This window comes from Lepus europaeus, chromosome 21 (genome assembly GCF_033115175.1).
Source record: "Lepus europaeus isolate LE1 chromosome 21, mLepTim1.pri, whole genome shotgun sequence".
NCBI classification, from domain to species: Eukaryota; Metazoa; Chordata; class Mammalia; order Lagomorpha; family Leporidae; genus Lepus; species Lepus europaeus.
The window spans coordinates 3,029,596-3,050,244 of NC_084847.1; the positions used below are offsets into that span (position 1 = coordinate 3,029,596).

General features: G+C 51.0%; 1 protein-coding gene and 1 non-coding gene across 4 annotated transcripts in view; one reads left to right on the forward strand and one right to left on the reverse strand.

Moving 5' to 3' along the window:
• Nucleotides 1–20,419, reverse strand: part of ADCY9 (adenylate cyclase 9) — a 134,191-nt gene extending 113,772 nt beyond the window's left edge. Inside the window, exons 1-2 of one of the 3 annotated variants that reach the window (XM_062179787.1) lie at nucleotides 20,372–20,419; nucleotides 14,242–15,972 (exon numbers count right to left, since the gene is read on the reverse strand). In XM_062179787.1, the coding sequence (XP_062035771.1) occupies nucleotides 14,242–15,972; nucleotides 20,372–20,393 (1,753 nt within the window). In that variant the 5' untranslated portion in view covers nucleotides 20,394–20,419. Of the gene's footprint in view, nucleotides 1–14,241; nucleotides 15,973–16,113; nucleotides 16,467–20,371 lie in introns of those variants that run through there. The other 2 variants (XM_062179788.1, XM_062179789.1) reach the window with 2 other exon arrangements.
• Nucleotides 4,495–4,586, forward strand: LOC133751137 (small nucleolar RNA SNORA64/SNORA10 family). Its single transcript, XR_009864771.1, has one exon. It is a non-coding gene; the product is annotated as a small nucleolar RNA SNORA64/SNORA10 family (small nucleolar RNA).
• Nucleotides 20,420–20,649: the final 230 nt, after the last annotated feature.

Below are 20,649 nucleotides of genomic sequence, written 5' to 3' on the forward strand. Positions count from 1 at the left end.
CCTCTCAGGAACTCCCTCTCCCCGGCTCCCCCCTCATCTTCAGCAGTTCATTCACAAGACAAAAGCTAACATCCGTCACCATGGAAGTCCTGTTTTCTCATTGGGAAAAAGCTTATTTGTGAGGTTACAGAAAGCAATGTAATCCACACTTTCAAACAGCAACACTTAACAGAGGAAAACTAACTGCATCATATGAAAAGAAAAAGCCTTGAGTGTCAGAGCCTTAGTGCTCTATTGTATTTTAATATCCAGAGACAAGAAACTAAATCACAAGCATGTGGGTTTTCTTCCTCTCTCCACATTAGACTGTTTAAAAAATGAAGTTAATATTTCCCAAACAACTCAAACATGAAAATAAATGATGCAAAAGCTGCTTCCAGTAGCACATTTTTCTTTGGAAGGAAAAAAACAAAAACTGAACAGAATTTAAGAGCATTACATAAAAAATCCTGGAAATTATGCAGACTATCCTGGAGCTTTGCCAAAAAAGGCTGTGCTGGTTTTTCCATGTGCATAAATGATTATCAAATAAGAATTATCAGGAGCTACAGTATTATTAAAGAGGAATACACTTCGTGAAATCTCCATTTTAAAAAGCTTAAAAATGATTGCCTAAACTAAGGCATTGAATTCCATGTTTTCTGAGCCCTAAACAAGCACGCGGTGTGCACTATTCTGGGTCCCTGCCCTCCCTCTGGGTCTCACTGTGGCACCCAGGAGCCCCCTGCCCGGGTGTCCAGGGCCCTGTCTCATGCCCAGAGGCTCTCTCCACCGCTGCCTTCTCTGTGCCCTTTCAGGATCCTACCTGTCGCCCCTAATGACCTGCTCAATCACCTCTTCCCCTGGCAAAGTAGTTGCCGCCTTGCCTCTACATCCCAGTCTGTTCTTTGCAGATAGTTGGAGCGTGGTTTGGCACGTGACAGAGTATCCACATGTGCAGTGTGAGCCGCTGTAACATTCACTCACTCATTCATTCCACAAACAGTCATCCCTTGCCATCCCAGGATGACCAGGTGGCTTCCTAAGAACACCAAAATGCACAGAGACCCAAATGGGGTGCAAACTGTGTAATATTTGCATGTGACCATGCACATCCTCCCACATGCTTTATAAACTCCAGGTTACTTAATGGTACCTAAGAATAATGTAAATAGCTGCTATATTGTATTGTTTAGGGAATAATGGCAAGAAAAGAGTCTGTACACATTCAGTGCAGATGCAATTTTTTTTTCTGAATATTTCCAACCCAAGTTGGTTGAATCCATGGGGGCAGAACCCATTAGATATGGAACCCACAGACATGGAGGGCCAATTGTATGACTGAGCGTCTATTTTATGTCAGGTGCCAGGCTAGATTCTCAGTGCTAGGAAAACAGCAGTGAATAAAACACGTGAAAATTCCCATTCTCCAGACCTACTGCAATGAGAAAGATCACAAACAAAATAATAAGTCCAATACACACAGCATCAGATGGAAGGGGAATGGCTGGACTGACACTGTAGAAGCTGCTCGCAGCGGGGCTCCTAGGAGGGGAATTTCTGGGGCTGGGCCTCACGGAGCCTTCCACAGCCGTCCTGAGGATAGGGCTTCTCTACTGCTCCATCTGCAAACCGGCAATCGACATTCTGATTTAGGATTTATTTCCTTCTCTTGCTTTCTTTATCACTATTTACCCACACTCATGGGCACCTGTCCCTCAACAGGAATTTGTGGGAAGATACTGTAGAAAGAGACAGTGCACTGCTCTGTGATTGTCAATTCTAAGAATGCAAATTAGAGCTTCAGAGAGCATGGTGACGTGGGCACTGTTTCTTCTGTGGCATTATTTCTTCTTATAAACATGCATATACTATTAATTTTCTTTTCAAGACAGAAGTGGGTAAACTTTGGTTCAGTCTCTCTGAAGAAACACATCAGACAAACATAATCAACAGGATTTTAATACCCATAATTTCCCAACTCCTTAAAAGTATTACTAAATGGGTATGAAAGCTATCAGAGACCTCTATCAGAGACCACTGGGGTTGTAAGAAAAGGATTTAGGGCCAACATGAAAGGGCTCCCATGGGTCCAAGATGCAAAAATTTCTGCACCAAAGACAATGATATCTGTAAAGGAATGAAGTGCATCACATAAGATAAACTCCCAGAGTTTACACTGATAATTGAAAAAAAGCCACCGGTCAGCTTTGGAGGACGTGAAGGAACCAACTCAGTCTGAAAACTGACACATATGGAAAGAAGCAACCCCACAGGACGTAAGTCTGCGATCACAGCTCCTGTGACCCCAATATTTCAGCGTGACTGAGCTGACAACGAGCATGAGAGCACTTGGTGCGCTGGGAAGAGCAAAAGAAAGGTGGGGTGGTTCTGGCTGTCGCTGCCCCTGGGAGAACCATGCCCGCTTTCAGCGACAGCAGCTAATATTATAGAAGCATTTCCTGATTTAATCCCAACAACAACTCTGTAAGGTGGGTACTAGTGTTTTCTAACACAGTCCTTTGGGTTTCAATACCGGTTCCACTACTTAGCAGCTCTTTCTGGCTGTGTGACCACTGGCAGCTGCTTAAGCTCTTTGTGCTTCAGTAACCTCACCTATAAAATATGAGATAGTAAGAGTCCCTAGCTCCCAGCCCTGTTTCTAACACACTCGGTAAATCTACTGCGTATTTGTTTAGATGTTTATTTGATTTGTGTCTGCTTTCCGTTCTAAACCGTACACTCCACGAGGGCAAGGCCACCACCCTTATCTCCAGAACCCAGTCCAAGCCTCACAGTTTATAGGAACTCACTCGATACTTAGTGAATAAATGGGTTTATGGTAGAACGCAGCAGAGCTGAACAACCTCTCTAGTTCACACCTCTGCCTATATCTCCAGAGACACAAAGTGAAAGATCTTCCCATAATTCCTCAGCTATCAAGGGCCACATCATCTTAAGTACCGCAAAGCTCTGGGGACCTGAGGAGCCCGAGAACAACGCTGCCAGCACTCCCCAGGGTTTCCAGCACAGAAACTGCCAAACTTGCCAGCTACAGTTTAACCAGGGCAAGCTATCAGTGTTTTGTGTTTGGACACTTGCCCTTTTTAACTGGAGAAAATGACACAATCACCGTCTCCCCGGAGTGTTCTGGGTTTCGGTAGGAAATTATACAAGATGTGGACCAAACAGAGTGTAGAAAAAAGAAAGAAACAGCCTTTAGTGCAGTACAAGATGTGACTCACGCGCGTGGGAGAGCTAGCTCCTACTGCTGCCATCCAGTCACTGTGCTAGCTAGGAAGTGTTCTGCTTGACTTTTCTCATTAGATTCTCCCAACACCACTATGCCAGAGGTTCTGCCATTCCAGGGAACTGCAGAGCCCTCGGATAGTTTGTCCAAGGTCCCACAGCTCAGAAACTGCAGAACCGAGAACTGAATCCAAATGTATCTACGGGTCCAGCATCTGATGCAGTGAGTTAAGCCACCACTTGAGATGCTGGCATCCCACATGAGTACCTGTTCGTGTCCTAGCTCCACTTCCAATCCAACTTCCTGCTAATCCACCAAAGAAGATGGCCCAAGTACTTGGGCTCCTTACACCCACATGGAGACCCAGATGGAGTTCCAGGCTCCTGGCTTCAGCCTGGTCCAGTCCTGGCCACTGCGGCCATTTGGGGAGTGAACCAGTGAATGGAAGATCTCTTTCTCCCTCCTTCCCTCTCCCTTTGACTCTCACCTCTCTAACTCAGCTTTTCAAAGAGATATACAAATCTTTAAAAAAAAAAAAAAAAGTCTACTTACCTAGCCACTAAATTTATATTGCCAAAGGGTGAGCCCTTCAAAAAAAAAAAAAAAATCTACCAACACAAAGTTGATTGTCTTTATTATGAACCTGAATGCCAGCAACAAATATTTGGCAGAATCACAAAGGATTTTCAAGGATTGGGTAAGAAAAAGCAATTGTAGGAACCGCTTCTATGATAAAGGCGGAGCGTCTGTGGTAGCTCGAGTTTGAGCTGTCTCACATGCACGTGAGCTCATGACTGGGTGCTGCATATAAAACTGCGTCTTCCCTCCCCATGCCCCAGGGAAGCAGTTCTCAAAGTGGTGTCCCCAAGTCCGCTGGGCTCCTGGAGACCTTTGCAGGGCCTCTTTGAGGTTAGAACTATTTTCAGGGCAGTCATTTGGTACAACGGTTCAGCTGCTGCCTGGGACACACGCACCCCATATTGGAGTCCTGGCTCTGCTCTCCATTTCGTGACCCAACAGAAGGGTGCTCTCTGTCTCTCTGCCTTTCAAATAAGTAAAAACATTTCCATAATAATATTAAGACCTTATTTGCCCTTTTCAGCATTGACACTTGCAGTGATGGGGAAAAAGCAACAGTGGGTAAAACTGCCGGTGCCTTAGCACCACGCTGTCCCAGCTGTCAACACGCTCCTGACCACCATGCACTTGCAAAGGGAAAACCAGACAGTTCTGCGTGAAGATGTCCCTCATGTGGTTTCACTGTGGTACTTTCACAGTGGGGAGAGAGAAGAAGGATCTCTTTGGGACCTCGGGTTGGCTCACAGGGCCCTCTCTTTCCTCGAGGTGGGCAGCATGCCCCGGGTACTGATGCTGTGTAGGACCATAGGCCACCTCACGTGGTATCTTCAAAGAAACCATCAGGGACTACAGCGGTCATGTCAGCCTGGGTGTTAAGTGCTCCAAGGGGGTAGCCACTGGTATCCAAAGGGTCATCATCCTGGCCAAGCTCTCCAGTGAAGAGAGGATACTGGGGGAAAAGATGGGCAAGCTCCACACCATGCATTTCAAGGGGACAGGCGGCTGCTGTGCCTGAGCATCTCATCCCCACAGCACAGCATCATCTCAATCCCTGTGTCCAAAAATCCACTGCTGATGGTTGGCACTGATGACTGCTACACCTCAGCCGGCAGCTGCACTGCCACCCCGGGCAACTTTACCCACTCCACCCTTGATGTCCTCTGCAAGGCCTTGCAGCTGTCTGACCCCCCACCTGGGGAAAGAGACTGTGTTCACTGAGTCTGCCCACCAGGAATTCCCTGACTCACAACAGAGCATCCGTGTGGAGGCCCCTGGCTCCAGCTGTGGAGACAACACAGGGTATCTATACAAGAAAAACAGAGTGAATCCATCCTGTTTTTAAAAAAGAATGTCCTTGACAAATTAATGACTGTGTTAAATCTCAGCCTTGAGTGTGTGTCTCATACTAGCCCATGCGATAAAAAGGTAAACACAGCCCCAGTGCTCCTGTTGCACCCCAAAGTGCAGCTGTGCCAGGAGAATCAGTCGTGGGACTGTCTGGGGTGCAGGTTGAACCAGCTGCTTGTGTCAAGCATACACAAGCTGTGGTCATTCAGATTTGAGTACTGGCAGATTGTTCTGGGACAATTAATGAAATGAGTCTGCCACTTCAAGCAAAACCACTGACTGTGTTGCCGATGATAAATTCAAACTCTTAAGTAAAAATCAGAATTTTGGAAAATTTATATCAACCACTGTGAAATCAGTATCCACCCAAAATTTAAAGATGTCCCTGATGTCAGCCTTTGGAACATCTACATAATTCAAGAAACCAGTATTTTCCAGATTGCTAAGGCACGATGTTGTAAAATCATATGTGGGTAAGAGTCATTCAAAAATGCAATGGAGGGGCCAGCGTTGTGGCACAGCAGGTTAACGCCCTGGCCTGAAGTGCCAGCATCCCATATGGGTGCCGGTTCCAGACTCAGATGCTCCACTTCCGATCCAGCTCTCTGCTATGGCCTGGGAAAGCAGCAGAAGATGGCCCAAGTCCTTGGGCCCCTGCACCCACGTGAGAGACCCAGAAGAAGTTCCTGGCTCCTGGCTTTGGATCAGTGCAGCTCTGGCCGTTGTGGTCAATTGGAAAGTGAACCATCGGATGGAAGACCTCTCTCTCTTCTCTCCTCTCGCTTTGTAACTCTGAATTTCAAATAAATAAATAAATCTTGGCCCAAGTGCTTGGGCCCTGCACCTGCATGGGAGACTGGGGGGGGGGGGGGTGGCGCCTGGCTCCTGGCTTCAGATCGGCACAGCACGCCGGCCATGGCGGCCATTTGGGGAGTGAACCAACAGAAAAGGAAGACCTTTCTCTCTGTTTCTCTCTCTCACTTACTCTGCCTGTCAAAAAAAAAAAAAGAAGAAGAAGAAGAAGAAGAAGCAGCAGCAGCAGCAGCTGCTTGGGGTATCTGCATTCCATATCAGAGTGTCTAGTGTTAGTCCGGACTCTACTTCTGGTTCTAGTTTCCTGCCATTGGGAAGTGGTGATGGCTCAAATACTCGAGTTCCTGCCACCCATGTGGCAGGAGACTGAGTTCTGGCCTAGCCCTGTCCATGGGGAGTGAATCAGTGGATGGACAGCCTCTCTGTCTCTCTGCTTTTCAAATAAATAAATTATTAAATTCCTTAATTCATTTCAAAATAACCTTAGACCCATTATACTCGTTGCATATAAATGTATATATAAATCTTTTTTTTGTAAAATACAAAGGAAATTTGATGAGAAGGGCATGATTTTATATTTTTGCAAATTTCTTTAATGTCTGAAATAATCGAAAACTGCATGAAAAGTATAACATGTAACAAAACTCGTCATGTTAATCACTTTAAAGTGCATCAGCTTAACTGTTTTGGTATTCAGTCTGTTCCAATATATAGAAGAATGTGCAGAAAATACGACTCCCTAGAGATATGTAGTTGGAAAATAGAGGCGTATTTTAACAGCCTTTTTAGATTACAGTGAATATTCTTTCTGATATTGTCCCATCATTGAACAAGCGGTAGTTTCTTTTTTTTCTTAACTTTTTTTTTTTTTTTGCCAGGCAGAGTTAGACAGTGAGAGACACAGAGAGAGTTATAGACAGTGAGAGAGAGACAGAGAGAAAGGTCTTCCTTTCCGTTAGTTCACTCCCCTAATGGCCGCTATGTCCGGCGCTGTACTGATCCAAAGCCAGGAGCCAGGTACTTCCTCCTGGTCTCCCATGCGGGCGCAGGGCCCAAGCACTTGGGTCATTCTCCACTGCCCTTCCTGGCCACAGCAGAGGGCTGGACTGGAAGAGGAGCAACCGGGACAGAATCTGGTGCCCCAACCGGGACTAGAACTCGGGGTGCTGGTGCCACAGGCGGAGGATTAGCCAAGTGAGCCGTGGCGCCAGCAAGCAGCTTCTTAATCACTGTGACAAACACCTATCCTGAATTAAAAAAACTTTTTAACTTCTAGGTTTGTTTCAGTTGCTAATACTGTAACTATCAATATGTAACTTCCGTAAACAAAAGCTACTTAACTTCCCTATTAATAACTTTTAGGAGTCTAAATCTGTCTAAAACCAAAAAGTTTGAGACATACTGCTTATGAGAAGTCTCTTAGACCAGTTACAGCCTTTCCTGACCACTCCAGCCCCAAGATTTCACCCCACTGTCAAATCCATTCCCGTTCACTGGCTCCACCAGCTCCACGCCCTGAAGGCCAAGGCCACTGCCACTGCCACCACCAGCCTCTGGGGGTTTCAGGTTCCTGCCTACACCAAAGGACTGAGCATCTCCCCTCAACCCCCGGAGAGGGTGCTGGGCACTTGTTACAAGAACGAGGCTAGGTTGGAGAGAGACACCAGAACTCAATGTCGAAAAGCCAGGGCGTTTTCTGGAGACTGCTTCAGGGAGTTTTCTGAAGTAGTCTCCTTCGCCAAAGTTGACTCAGGTTTAGCCGCAGATTGGCACGGCTGGCACAGTTCACCAAGTACATCAACAAAACTGTCAAGAATGTCACTGTCTTTTCCAGGTGTCGCAGGGAAGGCTACCCCTACCTTGACCTTTCCTCTGTCTACAGTGGCACCCGGCCACCTTGAGACCAGCTGCCCTGACCTTTCCTCTGTCTACAGTGGCACCTGGCCACCTGGAGTCCAGCGTTCCCTCTGACGGGCTTCAGTTCCCTCACGTCTGCTCTGCAGCAGCGCCCGAGCCTGCCCAGTCTAGAATTCACACGTCAGCTCCCTTCCTGTTTTAAAAACTGTCACCTCTTCATAAAATTCGGCCTGATGATGCCAGTTCCGGCTGGAAAAGGTCTTTAGTTGTCTCATACACAAAGTACAAACAGGTGCCTAGAGACAAATGGACAACATGCCACTCGGTCCAGCTCTTCCAGTGGCCAGCGGGAGACTGGGCCTCAGACCAGTGGCGAATGATCGAACCCTTACGATCCCAAAATCCCAAGAGAAATACCAACACTGAGACCGTGGGCCAATGGAAAGAGGAGAATTAAGCACAGCATGCTCATATGCGTACACACGCCAGTGCCTGCATATGGAAAACTCAGTTGGTTTTTTTCTTCTGGATATTATTATTGCATAGCAAAGTACACAGGAGGCGCTGGCAGCAGGCAGAAACACAAATACTACTTGACCCAGGCTAACTGGTAGATGAGAAGCCTGAGACGTCTTTCCTCACCCTATTTTCTTCTTCTTTTTTTTTAAAGATTTATTTTATTTATTTGAACGATGGAGTTACAGAGAGAGGTAGAGACAGAGAGAGAGAGAGAGAGAGAGAGTGAGCGAGAGAACAGCCTGGTCTCGAACTGGCGCCCATATGGGATGCTGGCGCTTCAGGCCAGGGTGTTAACCCACTGCGCCACAGCAACGGCCCCTCTATTTTCCTCTTTTTAACATTTCCCTTTCGTAGTAATTCTGGCTCAAAAGATTACCCTCTTTCCTTCTTATTCCACCAGCATTTCCACAAACTTTCTCCTTGACTATCTTTGCCAAAGGTTAATTCCTGGCCAAAGCTCGTCCTCAGAATTAACAGCTACGTGTGCTCTGCTGAAAGCCCTGTAGCTTGGTCCCAGAGAATCCCAAAGTTGTCATGGGGGCTGTTTCGGCATCAACTACATCAACGCCACAGGTGTTTGCCGCCTCCTATCCCAGTCGTCGGGGCAAAGTTCGTGCTGCATCTCCGCCACTCACTCACTACCCAACAGGCTGGGTTTCCACATGCAAGAGACCTGGCTCAGGAATGCAGGTCGGCATGGGATTTCCAGGAGGGCACACTGAGCAGTCAGCACAGTGTCAGCCCCCCAGTGGCGAGAGTGACATGCTTAGGTGGGGACAACCTATCCAAGCTACTGAGGGAAGCCAGGAAGACCTGAGCACTGAGCTGCACCCAAAATCACCACCTGGCTAGGCCTGTCAGGCCCACCACAAGGACACACGGAGCCCAAACGTCCAGCTTGGGACAGGTGTTGTCGGAGGCCTCCATCCACTGTCAGACAGGGTCCAGACACGGATCAGCAAACCTCTCTCGCAGTACCTCCGCAAGCCTGAAGTTGGGGTGAGGGAAAGTCAGTTTTAAATCCCTGCATGTGGCTCCGTGTGCTGACGGGTAAGCCGCCACTTGTGAAGCTGGCATCCCATGTCAGTGCTGTTTTGAGTCCCCGTTGCTCTGCTTCCGATCCAGCTGCTTGCTAATATGCCCAGGAAGGGCTGGCTTGGACCCCTGCCACCCGTGAGGGAGACCACAGTGGAGTTCTGGCTCCTGGTTTCCCCTGGCCCAGACCTGGCTATCGCAGTGATTTATGGTGTGAAGGGAAGTGAACCAGAAGATCAAAGATCTCTCTTCTCTCTCCCCCACGCTATCCCTCCCCGTCTCTGTCACTGCCTTCTGAAGAAATAATGAATCTTATAAAAAGAAAGCAAGCAAGCAAGCATCTGGCAACGCAGTGACTCCCAAATACTCCTTCCTACAAAGACAGAGTCCTTCCTTGGTGTGGCTCTGGAGGGGACGAGCATCTTTGTTCTGCCTTCCTAATATTTACAAGGGGGAAAGAGGACGTCTAGATATTTTCTAACAGTTTTGATTTCCATCTTCACGACCCTGTCTCTGAGAGGAGAAGCCAACAGCTACAGACAGTACTCCTCACTGGTTTTGCTTGTGGCCCAAGGAAGAAAGAGCAGCCAGAACATCTTGGGCACTGTGTGGTTCATCCGAAACACAGGCGAAGGGCCCCTTCTTCCCATCACTTGAATCAGATCATCTCTCCTTAGCTTCAGTAACTGTTCCACACTTTTCTGTATCTTTTCCAAAACCTGGCCCTATGCTGAGTATTTCTTCAACCTCCTCTTTCAGTAATTGGCCATCCTATCTAAAATGTCACACACATTGCTTATCCCTCTTCCTGCCTTATGTTTTCTTAGGGCTTAACACAAAACAAATGTTATATTCTGAATACTTATTGTTTGACTCCCATATTGGCATGCGATTAGAACTCTCCTAGGATGACGTCTACGATTAACTGAAAACTTCCTGCCCTCTGTGATAGGGGCACACGTTTCGCTCCCTGCTGGATTCCCGGAACCTAGATCTCTGTCTGGCTAGAATAAATTATTTGTTGAATGAATGAATGAATGAACAGACCGAGGTTCTGGGCCTAATCCATATTCCACAACTCAATTCTCTGTTCTGCATTCAGGCCACAGAGACTTTAAAGGCCCCTGCCTGCCTCCACACCACCTCCTGGTCAATTCCAGAAATTTACAAACCCATCTTCCCCTCAGACATCCAAGCCCTCTCTTCCAGCAGTGGTTATCTAGGTCTGACACAAAGTCCTATCAAGTTGATGTTCGTTTTTCAAATTTTTTTTATATTTATTTATGTGAGGGGGTCAGACAGATGACAGACATAGCCCCCATCAGTTGGTTCCCTCCACAAATGCCCACAACAGCCAGGGCTGGACCAGGCCAAAGCCAGGAACCAGGAGCCAGGAGCCCAACCCAGGTCTTCTCCCACATATGTGGCAAGAATCCAAGCACTTGACCCATCACCTGCTGCCTCCGGGGTGTGCTTCAGAAGAATGCTCAGGGCCAGCATTGTGGCACAGCAGGTTAAGCTGCTGCTTGCAACACTGGCATCCCATATCAGAGTGCTGGTTCAAATATTGGCCGTTCCACTTCCAATCCAGCTTCCTGCTACATTTCTGGGAACGCAACAGTACGTGGCTATCTGCCACCCATGTGAGAGACCAGAGTGAAGTTCCTGGCTCCTGGCTTCAGCTTGGCCCAGACCTGGCTGTTGTAGCCATTTGAGTAATGAACTTGTGGATTGAAGATTCTCTCTCTCCCTCCCTCTCTCTCTCTCAAATGGAAGGAAGAAAGCAAGCAAGCAAGCTAGTTAATTAGTTAGTTGCTTGGTTGTAATTGGGAGTGGAGTGGAAACCTGAATCCAGGCACTCTGATATAGCATGTAGGCATCGCAACCATTGGCTTAGCCACTAAACCAAACATCCCCCAAAGCTGATCTTCTTAATGCTGCTCACACCTACCCCATAATCTCCACCACCACTGCTGTTACCTCAGTTCACCCCCACTTGGGATTTCTTCAAAGAGTTCACTAATCTCCAGCCTCACACTCTTGCAACCCACACTCCCTGGGACTAAACGAGTAAGCTTCTAAAATGTAAATCAGCTGCCTAAGCCGTATTTAAAGCTCATCCACGGCTCCCCAGCAAGGTAGAGTCAGATCCCAACCCCTTCCCATGTCAGCCACAGCCTTCCTTGTCCTGATGAGCCACGCACAATGGCCCAACCCCACGGAGAAACACAAGTGCCGGCCTCTGCCCTGCTGTGCTGCCTGCATCCGGCGTCTTCCCTCTGTCCACCTAAAGAGCCACGGCTCGGTCTCAGGATGCAGCTCGAGTACACGCACCTCACCACAGCGTCCTGAGTCCCCCACATACTCTGCGACATTTATAACTGTGAGCTCACTGAGGTCAGGAGCAGTACCAACACGTCTTCACACCCACAGTGTCAGGCATGTATAGTAGGAACACAACAGAGATTTTAGGGTGAGTATGTCAATTGGCAGAAACACTGAAACCCCACCCTTAATCAAGGCCAGTTCAGATAAATCAGACAGGAATTGCTTCCTTGCACGCTGCCAGGCTGATTCTAGAATCCCTGATCAAGCTGTCGATGTCCACTCTGCAGAGTCCTCTACCTGGTACTTTCTCACTGTTTTCAGCAAAGGGGGAACTAGGTAAAGACAGAGGCTAGAAGAAACCTTATGCACATAAGCTCGACCGCGTGGATGGAAGGGCAGCCCACACAAAAATCTTAACAGCTTCAAAGAGGGTCCGGGAGTTGTAGAGATGCCCTCTATCACTGGAGTCCTGTCCACAAGGGTTTTCAAGATGGGCTGAAGGAAGCAAAAACCAAAATGCCAGGAAAACAGTTAAAAGAGAGAACAGCATTTAAAAAAATCAACGGTTCAGCTAAACTTTCTGTTTTTCCCTACTTCCTTTGCACTACTAAAATTTTTTCTCCATAAATACACACAAATTTAAGGAAAAATTTAATTTAAATCAAATTTACACTAATTAAGGTAGAAAAAAACTACAGACTTACTTCATCATTGTTATTAGTCTGTGTTTTTGAGTCCCTTGATCTATAATTATTTTTAAATGACCAATAAATTAACAAAACGGGATTACCAAACATTTAGTGATGTGGAGATTTCAAATGTAGTGATTATACTTGTTTTTATTTTCGGAATTCATGCCACACACACTACAAAGTGCAACTTACACAAGTGTTATCACTGCCCTTTGGCCCGATACGCAACCTGCCCCCACAATCCCTGAGCACAGATCCCAAAAACACCAGGCTCTGAGGATTCCCACATCCCCTCCTGCTCTACTGACACCTTCAGGCTCAAGAGTGGGTGCCCCCCTCCTAAACAGGAGAATCTCCCCAGGGAACAGCAAACGTGGTTTCCAGCATCGTTGATGCAGCATTTAAAGCTCTTCTGGGTCAAAGAAACTCTCAAGTGAAAATATTTTCTACTGCACCCGTAAATCCTTCAACAACTCACAAAATTACTGTAACAGAGAAAAACAGGAGGACAAAGCACACTTGCCAGATAGCGATAATAAACAAAGGCCGAGGAGCACTCAGGTCACAAGTCAGAGAAAGAAAATGCCCGCTGAGCATGCAGGACTGTTTCAAAGCCAACTCCCTATACCAGGTCCAGCTGGGCGCTCGCTGTCTCCGATTCAAACTATCAGTTCTCCTCCTCAGGATTCCCTTTCTCGGGGCTTGTAACTGCACGATTAGGCAGTGTGTGAGCACCGCAAAATGACAGTACAGCTTTACAAACGCAAGCTTTTAAAAATCAGTGTTATTTTCTCTATGCACTTCTGAAATAGATGTTCCCCCTCAATCTGTAAGATGTTAGTAAAACATAAAGACTTTTTCAAAGCGGGCAGGAGAAGGTAAGGAATGCAGCAAGAGCACTTGGAATCCTTCTTTTTGGCCCCACTATTTATACATCACCTCCTCCCCCAGGCCTTAGAGATTTTGGCCATCTATAAAAATAAGGGGAAAAAAAGAAAGAGAAGTAAAAACATCAAGAAGAGCAGTAAGGAGCTTAAGATCGAGGACAAGGGGTCAGAAAAGATCTCAGGTGTTGGAGAGAGGGGGATATAAACCCGCCTTTGGGTACATTTCTCATTTGTGGGTTGGCTGGTGGCTTGAGAAGCTGAACCTTCTAAACTACCCGGGGGTCTGTGTGGCAGGACAAACACGACAACAGAGCATCGTTAAACAAATCAAAGTTGACAGCTGCAGATACAAACTTTTTTTTTTTTTTTTTTTTTTTTGAAAAAGAGACCGAGGCAGCAAAAGGCAGTGTGCCCGTAGAGGCTGATAATTCCTTCCCATCCAAGAGAGCCCCGTGGGGCACGGCCGACGTCCGGTCCCTACTCTGACGGTGGCAAAGCAAGGCCTACAGAGAGGGAAGGTTTCCTTGCCACACTTTTCAGACAAAGGTGTGAGAAACGGCTTGGATGGGACTGAAGGGTGACCAAGTGACACGCAAAGGCAGTTTCTCTGAGTGCTTCTCAGTGCTGAAGGGTTGGGGGACCCTGAATTCCCGAAACACGGCCTCAGGATTTCAGAAACAGAAACAGCCGGCTGGCAGTGTGGCCCTCCTTCCAAAGGTCTCGTCTAGGTCAGCACTATCTCAGTGTCCCCGTCTACAGTCTGCAGTGGGAACAGCCCTGTGATATTTGACTCACTGGTGGAAAAGTCACCTGGCTCCCGAGACTTCCCCTTGGGTACGGGGATCCTGACACAACTGAGCTGCCTCTGGATACCCAAGCTGAAAAGAGACTTTTTTTTTTAAATGTAATACAAACAGGACCGGGGAAGGAGGTTAAGGCAAAGAAAGGCACATACCTTTCAACTGGTCAGCCACCACGCTCTGGCCCAGGCGCTCAAACACTTTCCCGTCTTCCATTTCGTACCGGTCATCTAGGTATTTTGCGGTGGCTTCGGAAATGTGGACTTTGCCGGCCACTCCCAGCTGCTCCATGAGATTGGCCAAATTCACATCATTGGACCACACATCGAACTTAAACCTCCTCATGCCCAGGATGCCACACAGGACGGTCCCCGTGTGGACCCCGACGCGCATGTTCACCATTTCTTTCTTCTCCTGGCAGAACTGCTCGATGGCTTTGATCATGCCCAAGCCCATCTCTATACAGCAGTAGGCATGGTCTGCCCGGGGCTCGGGACAGCCCGCCACGCAGTAGTAACAGTCTCCCAGGGTGCTGATCTTCTCACACTTGGTCTCCTCGCACAGCCGGTCGAAGCGGCCAAACAGATCATTCAGGAGGCCCACCAGGGCGTGAGCGGACTTGTTGGCGCTCATCTTGGTGAAGCCCACGATGTCTGCAAACAAAATGCTGACTTCCTCGATCTGCTGCATCTTAAAAGGGCGGAAGGCTATGGGAGCCTTCTGGATGGAGGACTTCTTCTTCCTGTTCTTGGGGCTCGAGGTGGCGTGCCTCTTGACAGAATTCTCACTCTCCTCGTCCCCCTGCTTCATCAGGTCGTCCGCTATGATTCTCGGCATCACAGAATGAATCATCCTCTCTTTGAGGGCTTTTTCTACTTCCAGGTCTTTGCCGTGCATGATGGACTGTCCCACCTTCAGGAAGGTGCTCCGGGACCTCACCTGCGACATGATGAACAGGTGGATCCCGATGGCATGGATGCACAGGTGGAGCAGGGCCCTGCTCAGCAGCTCCCAGTGCAGGGCCGGCGCTCCAGGCCAGGGGAAGCAGTCTTCGCTCCGGAAGTGATACCCGAAGGTCTCAAACAGAACAGAATAGGCCACCCCCAGAAACAAGCTCAAGTACAGAGGTAAGTGCATGACGGTGTAGAGCAAAAAGAGCACTTCGATGCACATGGAGAAGCTCCCCACTTGAGATAAGCAAGTGTCTGCGGGCTGGGCTGCGGGAGTATGATTGGAGCTGTCAGCACGGCCCGCCAGAGGCGTCAAAACCTGAAACTGCGCAGCCAGGGTCAGGGCGAACACCAGCAGGGTGAGGACCAGCGAGGTCCAGGCGTAATGCCGGGCGTACAGCTTGGTGAAGGTAAACAGAAAAAAGCCCACACACGCCGCGAGGAAGCAGAGCGCCGGCGCCACCATGACAATCAGCTTGGATCTCGTGTGGACGGCGAAATAGACGCTCCAGAGCAGGCAGGCGAAGCCGATGTAGAAGAGCGCGTACCGGAAGCGGCGCTGGGTCTGCGGGAAGCAGCGCTCCAGGCAGGCCTCCTCCAGGTTCACCGAGTCGAACTTGGGGTCCCACCAGCGGCTCGAGGCCCTCTCGAACAGCTGCGGCAGCTTCTTCTGCCGGCGCAGGCGGGCCCCGCCGCCCAGCCTGCGGGGCGCGCCCGCGGAGTCCCCCGAGCTGCTGCAGCTGGAGGAGATGCTGTACTTGCAGTGCTTGGGGTGGCTGCTGCAGGACAGCTGCTTGGGGTTGATCTTGACCCGCACGCTGTTGCTGTCGCCGCTGGAGTCACAGCTCACCTCGGTGCTGTGGTGATGCAGCAGCTGCTGGTGGGGCGGGGAAGCCATGTTGCGGCGCTCGGAGCCTCCGCGGCCGTCGCTCGTACCTGTCGGCGGAACGGCGAGAGTTAGGTCGGCTTCTGGACCGACACGTCCCCGGCGGAGCGCCCCGGAGAGGCGCCGCACGCTCACAGCCACCTCCCCGCGAGGGCGAAGCGAAGCCCCGCCGCCCCCCCTCCCGGACGGACCTGGAACACCGGGGTCCCGCAGCCGCGGCCGCCCTCGGTCCGGGACGCGGTGCTGCTGCCCGCGGCGCCCTCGCCGCGCCGGAGGCCTCCGCGCTGCCCCCGCGGCTGCTCCGGAGGGAAGTTCAGCCCTGGAGCGCTCCCGGCGCTGCGAGCGGCGTTCCCGAAAACAACTCGGCGGGCGGCGGGCGGCCCCTCATCCCGCACCCGAGGCGCCGCTGCGTCAGAGGGGCGCGGGCCGGTCCTGCGGCTCTGGCCGCGTCCCCTCCCGGCGCCGCCGAGCCCGGCGAGCTACCCCGGCCCGCCCTGCCCGCAGCTGGGTGTGCGCCCCGGCCCGCGAGTTTGCAGAACCCGCAGGCGGGCAGGCGGGCGGGCGGGCGGCGGCGTCGGCGGGGCCCGTCTAGCGGGGCCTGCTGCCCACCGCCCGCCGAGCACGCTGCCGCCCCGCCGGGGCCGCCGATGCCCGGGCCGAGCCGCGGGGCCGAGCGCAGGGAGCCGCGCGGGCCCCTCAGAGGGCGCCGGTGCGGGGCTGCCGCAGCGCCGGGCTCCCGCGACGCCGGTCCGGTCTCCCGCCGCCGCGCCCACGCCCGGGGCCGCCTCCCCGAGCTACAGATGCAGCCGCGGCCGCGCCCGCTGCCGTCCCTCCTGCGGCCGCTGCCTCATGTCGGAAGAGCAGCCGCCGCGGCCGCCACCATCTCCGGCCCCCTCCCCCTCCCGCTGTCACTGACAGACGCGCGCCCGCGCCGCCCCTCGCCCCGCCGCAGCGCGCACGCGCGGCCCGCGCACGCCGCCACCGACCCCGGGCGCGCGCACGAGGCGGGGGGGGGGTTGCGCGCGCGCGCGCGCCGCCCAGGCTCGGAGCCCGCCGGGCTCGGGGCTGCGGGGCGGGCGCGCGCTCGGCTCCGCCCTCCGCCCCGGGCCGCGCCCAGGCCGGCAGCTGCAGAAGCTGGGAGCCCGGCGTCCGCACACGCTGGGACCACCTGCCCGGCCGCGGGCCCCAGACCCCGGGGAGGGAAGAGCCGCAGGGCGCAACGCTTGGGGAAGCGGCGTGTTGCCCCCACGCCCCCGCGCACCTTTTCAGCAAATCCAACTTCTCAGCACTGGGGTTTGCCTCCAAGGAGTGAGTGCGCACCCTCAGTGCCACTAGCCGCCCCCTGAGCCTGCCCACCAGGCGACCACCGCAGGCCGAGCCCCGCCGCCCGCCGTAGCAGGGTGCAGCTGAAGTCCGCCCCTCCAGCCCCGGGCGGGAATTTGTCTTCCCCCAACTCTTGAGCAGCTGTGTTTTTTTGTTTTTTTTTTTTTCCCGTGCCACAAATGAAACTTTGAGAAGTTTGCTTCCCTTACACCATAAACGGTGCCACGTGTATACGAAAACGTGGTGCGCGCGAGGTCCTGATCCTCGCGAGGCGGATTGTGAAAGGCGCCAGTGGGTGACTCTGTTCACCGGAAATGTCCAGAACGCAGGTTAGCGGGTGCCGCAGCCTGGAGGATGGAGAAGTGGGGGAGTGACTGCATTAACTGGGTTGGAGTTTCCTTTTGGGATGAGGAAAAAGTCCACAGTAGTCGGAGGTGACAGGGCCTTATGAATTACACAGTGGCTGCAGAACACTCCGACAGACCTAATGCCATTGCGTTACACACTTTAAATGTTTGAAATGGGGGCCGGCGTTGTGGCACAGCAAGTAAAGCCGCCTCCAGTGATGCAAGCATCCCATGCGGGCACCGGTTGGAGTCCTGGCTGCTCCACTTCCCATCCAGCTCTCTGCTGATGTGCCTGGGAAAGCAGTGGAGGACCGCCCAAGTGCTTGTACCCCTGCTACCCACTTGGGGGACCTGGAGGAAGCTCCTGGCTTCAGCCTGGCCCAGCCCCAGTCTCTGGGGCCATTTGGGGAGTGAACCAGCAGATGGAAGATTCTCTCTCTGTCCCTCTCTCTGTAACTCTGCCTTTCAAATAAATAAATAAATATTTATTTTTAAAAATGTTTGAAATGTTAAATTTGCTATTGTCTCTGTTTTACCTCGATTAAAGGGGGGACATTAAAAGTAACACACCATTGCTATCGTGTTCCTGCCGAAAGTGTCTATCTAGACGGATCATGAGAAAATATCAGATGTTCCCAAACAGAAATATTCTACACGGTCATCATAAGTGTTGAGGTCATGAAGCAGGAACTTTCCAGAACTGTCACTAAGGGGACCAGCAACCAAACAGAACACAAAAGGAGAGGTGGGTGACGTCCACGTGGTCTGAAGTTCAGTGAACGATGCCGTGGCATTGTTAATTTCCTGGTTCTGATCTTTGTACTGTGGTTATGTAAGACACTAACATTGGGGAAAGAGGAGGATAGGGTACAGAGCAATTCCCTGGTATGTTCACAACATTTCTTTAAGTCTAAAATATTTCAAAATAAAGTTTCTTCCGTTAGAAATGAAAATAAAGCTTTGTTGAGCATCAGCTATGTGCCAGGCACTCTCGTATGTCTGGGGACGTTAATAGTAAACTGGCATTGAGCAAAGGCGTCCTCCGTGCCAGAAACTACTGAGTGCTTTCACTTGTGACCTATTGCTCCTCGCCACAACCCTCAGAGGTAGGTATTATTGTCCCTCATTTAGAGATGTGAAACCAGTGGCTGCAGGGTAATGTGCCCGAAGCCCCACAAAGGGTAAGTCACGAGTTCAGGTGGAAACCAGTTCACAGACATCTGAGGCCACAGACGGGCCCTGGCACCACCTTCTGCGAGCCTCACAGTGGCCAAACAGGGACCTACCTGTCTCCTCCATCAGCCCCACTGAATGGGAAGCCCGTGGAGACAGGGCCCAGGACTGCCACCCCCACACACACACCCTTCAGTGCAGCACTGTACACTTCCTGGGTCCCTTAAACAATCTGAGCGCTCTCCTGCCTGCACTTCTCCCCTCCTCAAATCACTTCAGTCACCATTTGTGGTGACTTTTTGTAAATTAATTAGTCAGGGTAGGCACTGTTGCGCAACGGGTTAAGCCGCAGCCTGCAGGGGCAGCATCCCATATGGGCACCGGTTAGAGCCCCATTGGCTCCACTTCTGATCCAGCTCCCTGCTAGTGCACCTGGGAAGGTAGCCGAGGATGACCCAAGTCCTTGGGTCCCTGCACCCACATGGCAGACTGGAAGAAGCTCCTGGCTCCTGGCATTGGCCTGGCCCAGCCCTGGTCGTTAATGGACATTTGGGGAGTGAACCAGCCAAAGGAAGATCTTTCAATCTCCCCCCCCCCCCCCGCTTCTGTCTCTATGTAACTCTGACTTTGTGTGACTCTACCTTTCAAATAAAAATAAATAAATATTTTAAAAGAAAAAGATGAATTAGTCATGTCGGGTTTTAGGGATGGGTAATGATCATACCCACTGCGCGATCTCTCCTGTATGCAGTTCAGCTGCACACCCTGCTGTGGAGACCTCTAGGCTGCCCGAGCCGCCCGGACTCTGGGTGAGGGTGTGAATCATTCCATAAACCCTCAGGGACTGGGGAGGTGGTGCTCGGTGCTATGCGCTGGGCCCGGGTACTACCTGATATGCCATCCCTATCTTTAAGGGAACTGGGAAAGATGCCCTGGGCAGGAGCCCCTGGCTATGAAAATGGAATTTTCATAGGCTTGGTGACAGACTGGATGAGGGAGAGTACTACAAAAGAGTCTAACCATGCTCTCCTAACGAAGTGGGCTCACCAGAGGGTTCTGAGTCCTTGACCCCCCCAGAAAGCACAAAGGAACCTCATTCCTAGAAGATACAGGTCAGATGCATTGGCTTCCTCGAGCCATCCATTCCACATTACTGCCCAATCTAGGGTTTTCTCTCCAACTGTGATGTTCACAGAACTCCCACCCAGATGCAGTGCGAATCAGAATGTGTCCACACAAATTCTACCATAGCTCTACCGAAAGCCTTGCCTGCCAGTCCCTCATCCTCACCCTCCTTCACACGCCAGTTCACTGAGCAGTGGGGACTTGGCTGCAAGCTCTCAAGTCCCACAGGGTGACAACAAGACCAGCTCTGAGATACACATCAACTTGACTGAACTCATGCCGTCTCATCACACCGGTCCCTGAGGTCTTGGCTGTGCCTGTGTTAGTTTTGGTTGTCCAGTGGGCAACAACCTTGGAGAACCACCCACTGGAAGGCGGGACTCCCTGCTGTTTTCAGAGCACATGTCCGAAGCCGCAGTTATAAGTTTTGAGTCCGCTTTTCTGTAAGCCGGAGAAGGGGAGTCTCCGCGCATGAACTCACGCTTTTTCCCCACTGTTGACATCCTGGGTCCTGGGGGCTGGTCATGAGTCTCGAGCAGCCGCCTTCACATCGACAGAGCATCAGGTGTCCTTGCAAAGCAAAACAAGACTCTAAATTAGAGATCACCAAAATCGTCTGCAATCTTGGCCTTAGCCCCGTACACAGATTCTAAACCCTGCTGTGGTACTGCAGGGCCCAGTAACTATACATTGACTCTGTGTGGGAATTAGAAGACATAAGTGAAGTAGTCAAAATCTCAATTGCCTTTCATAAGCAGA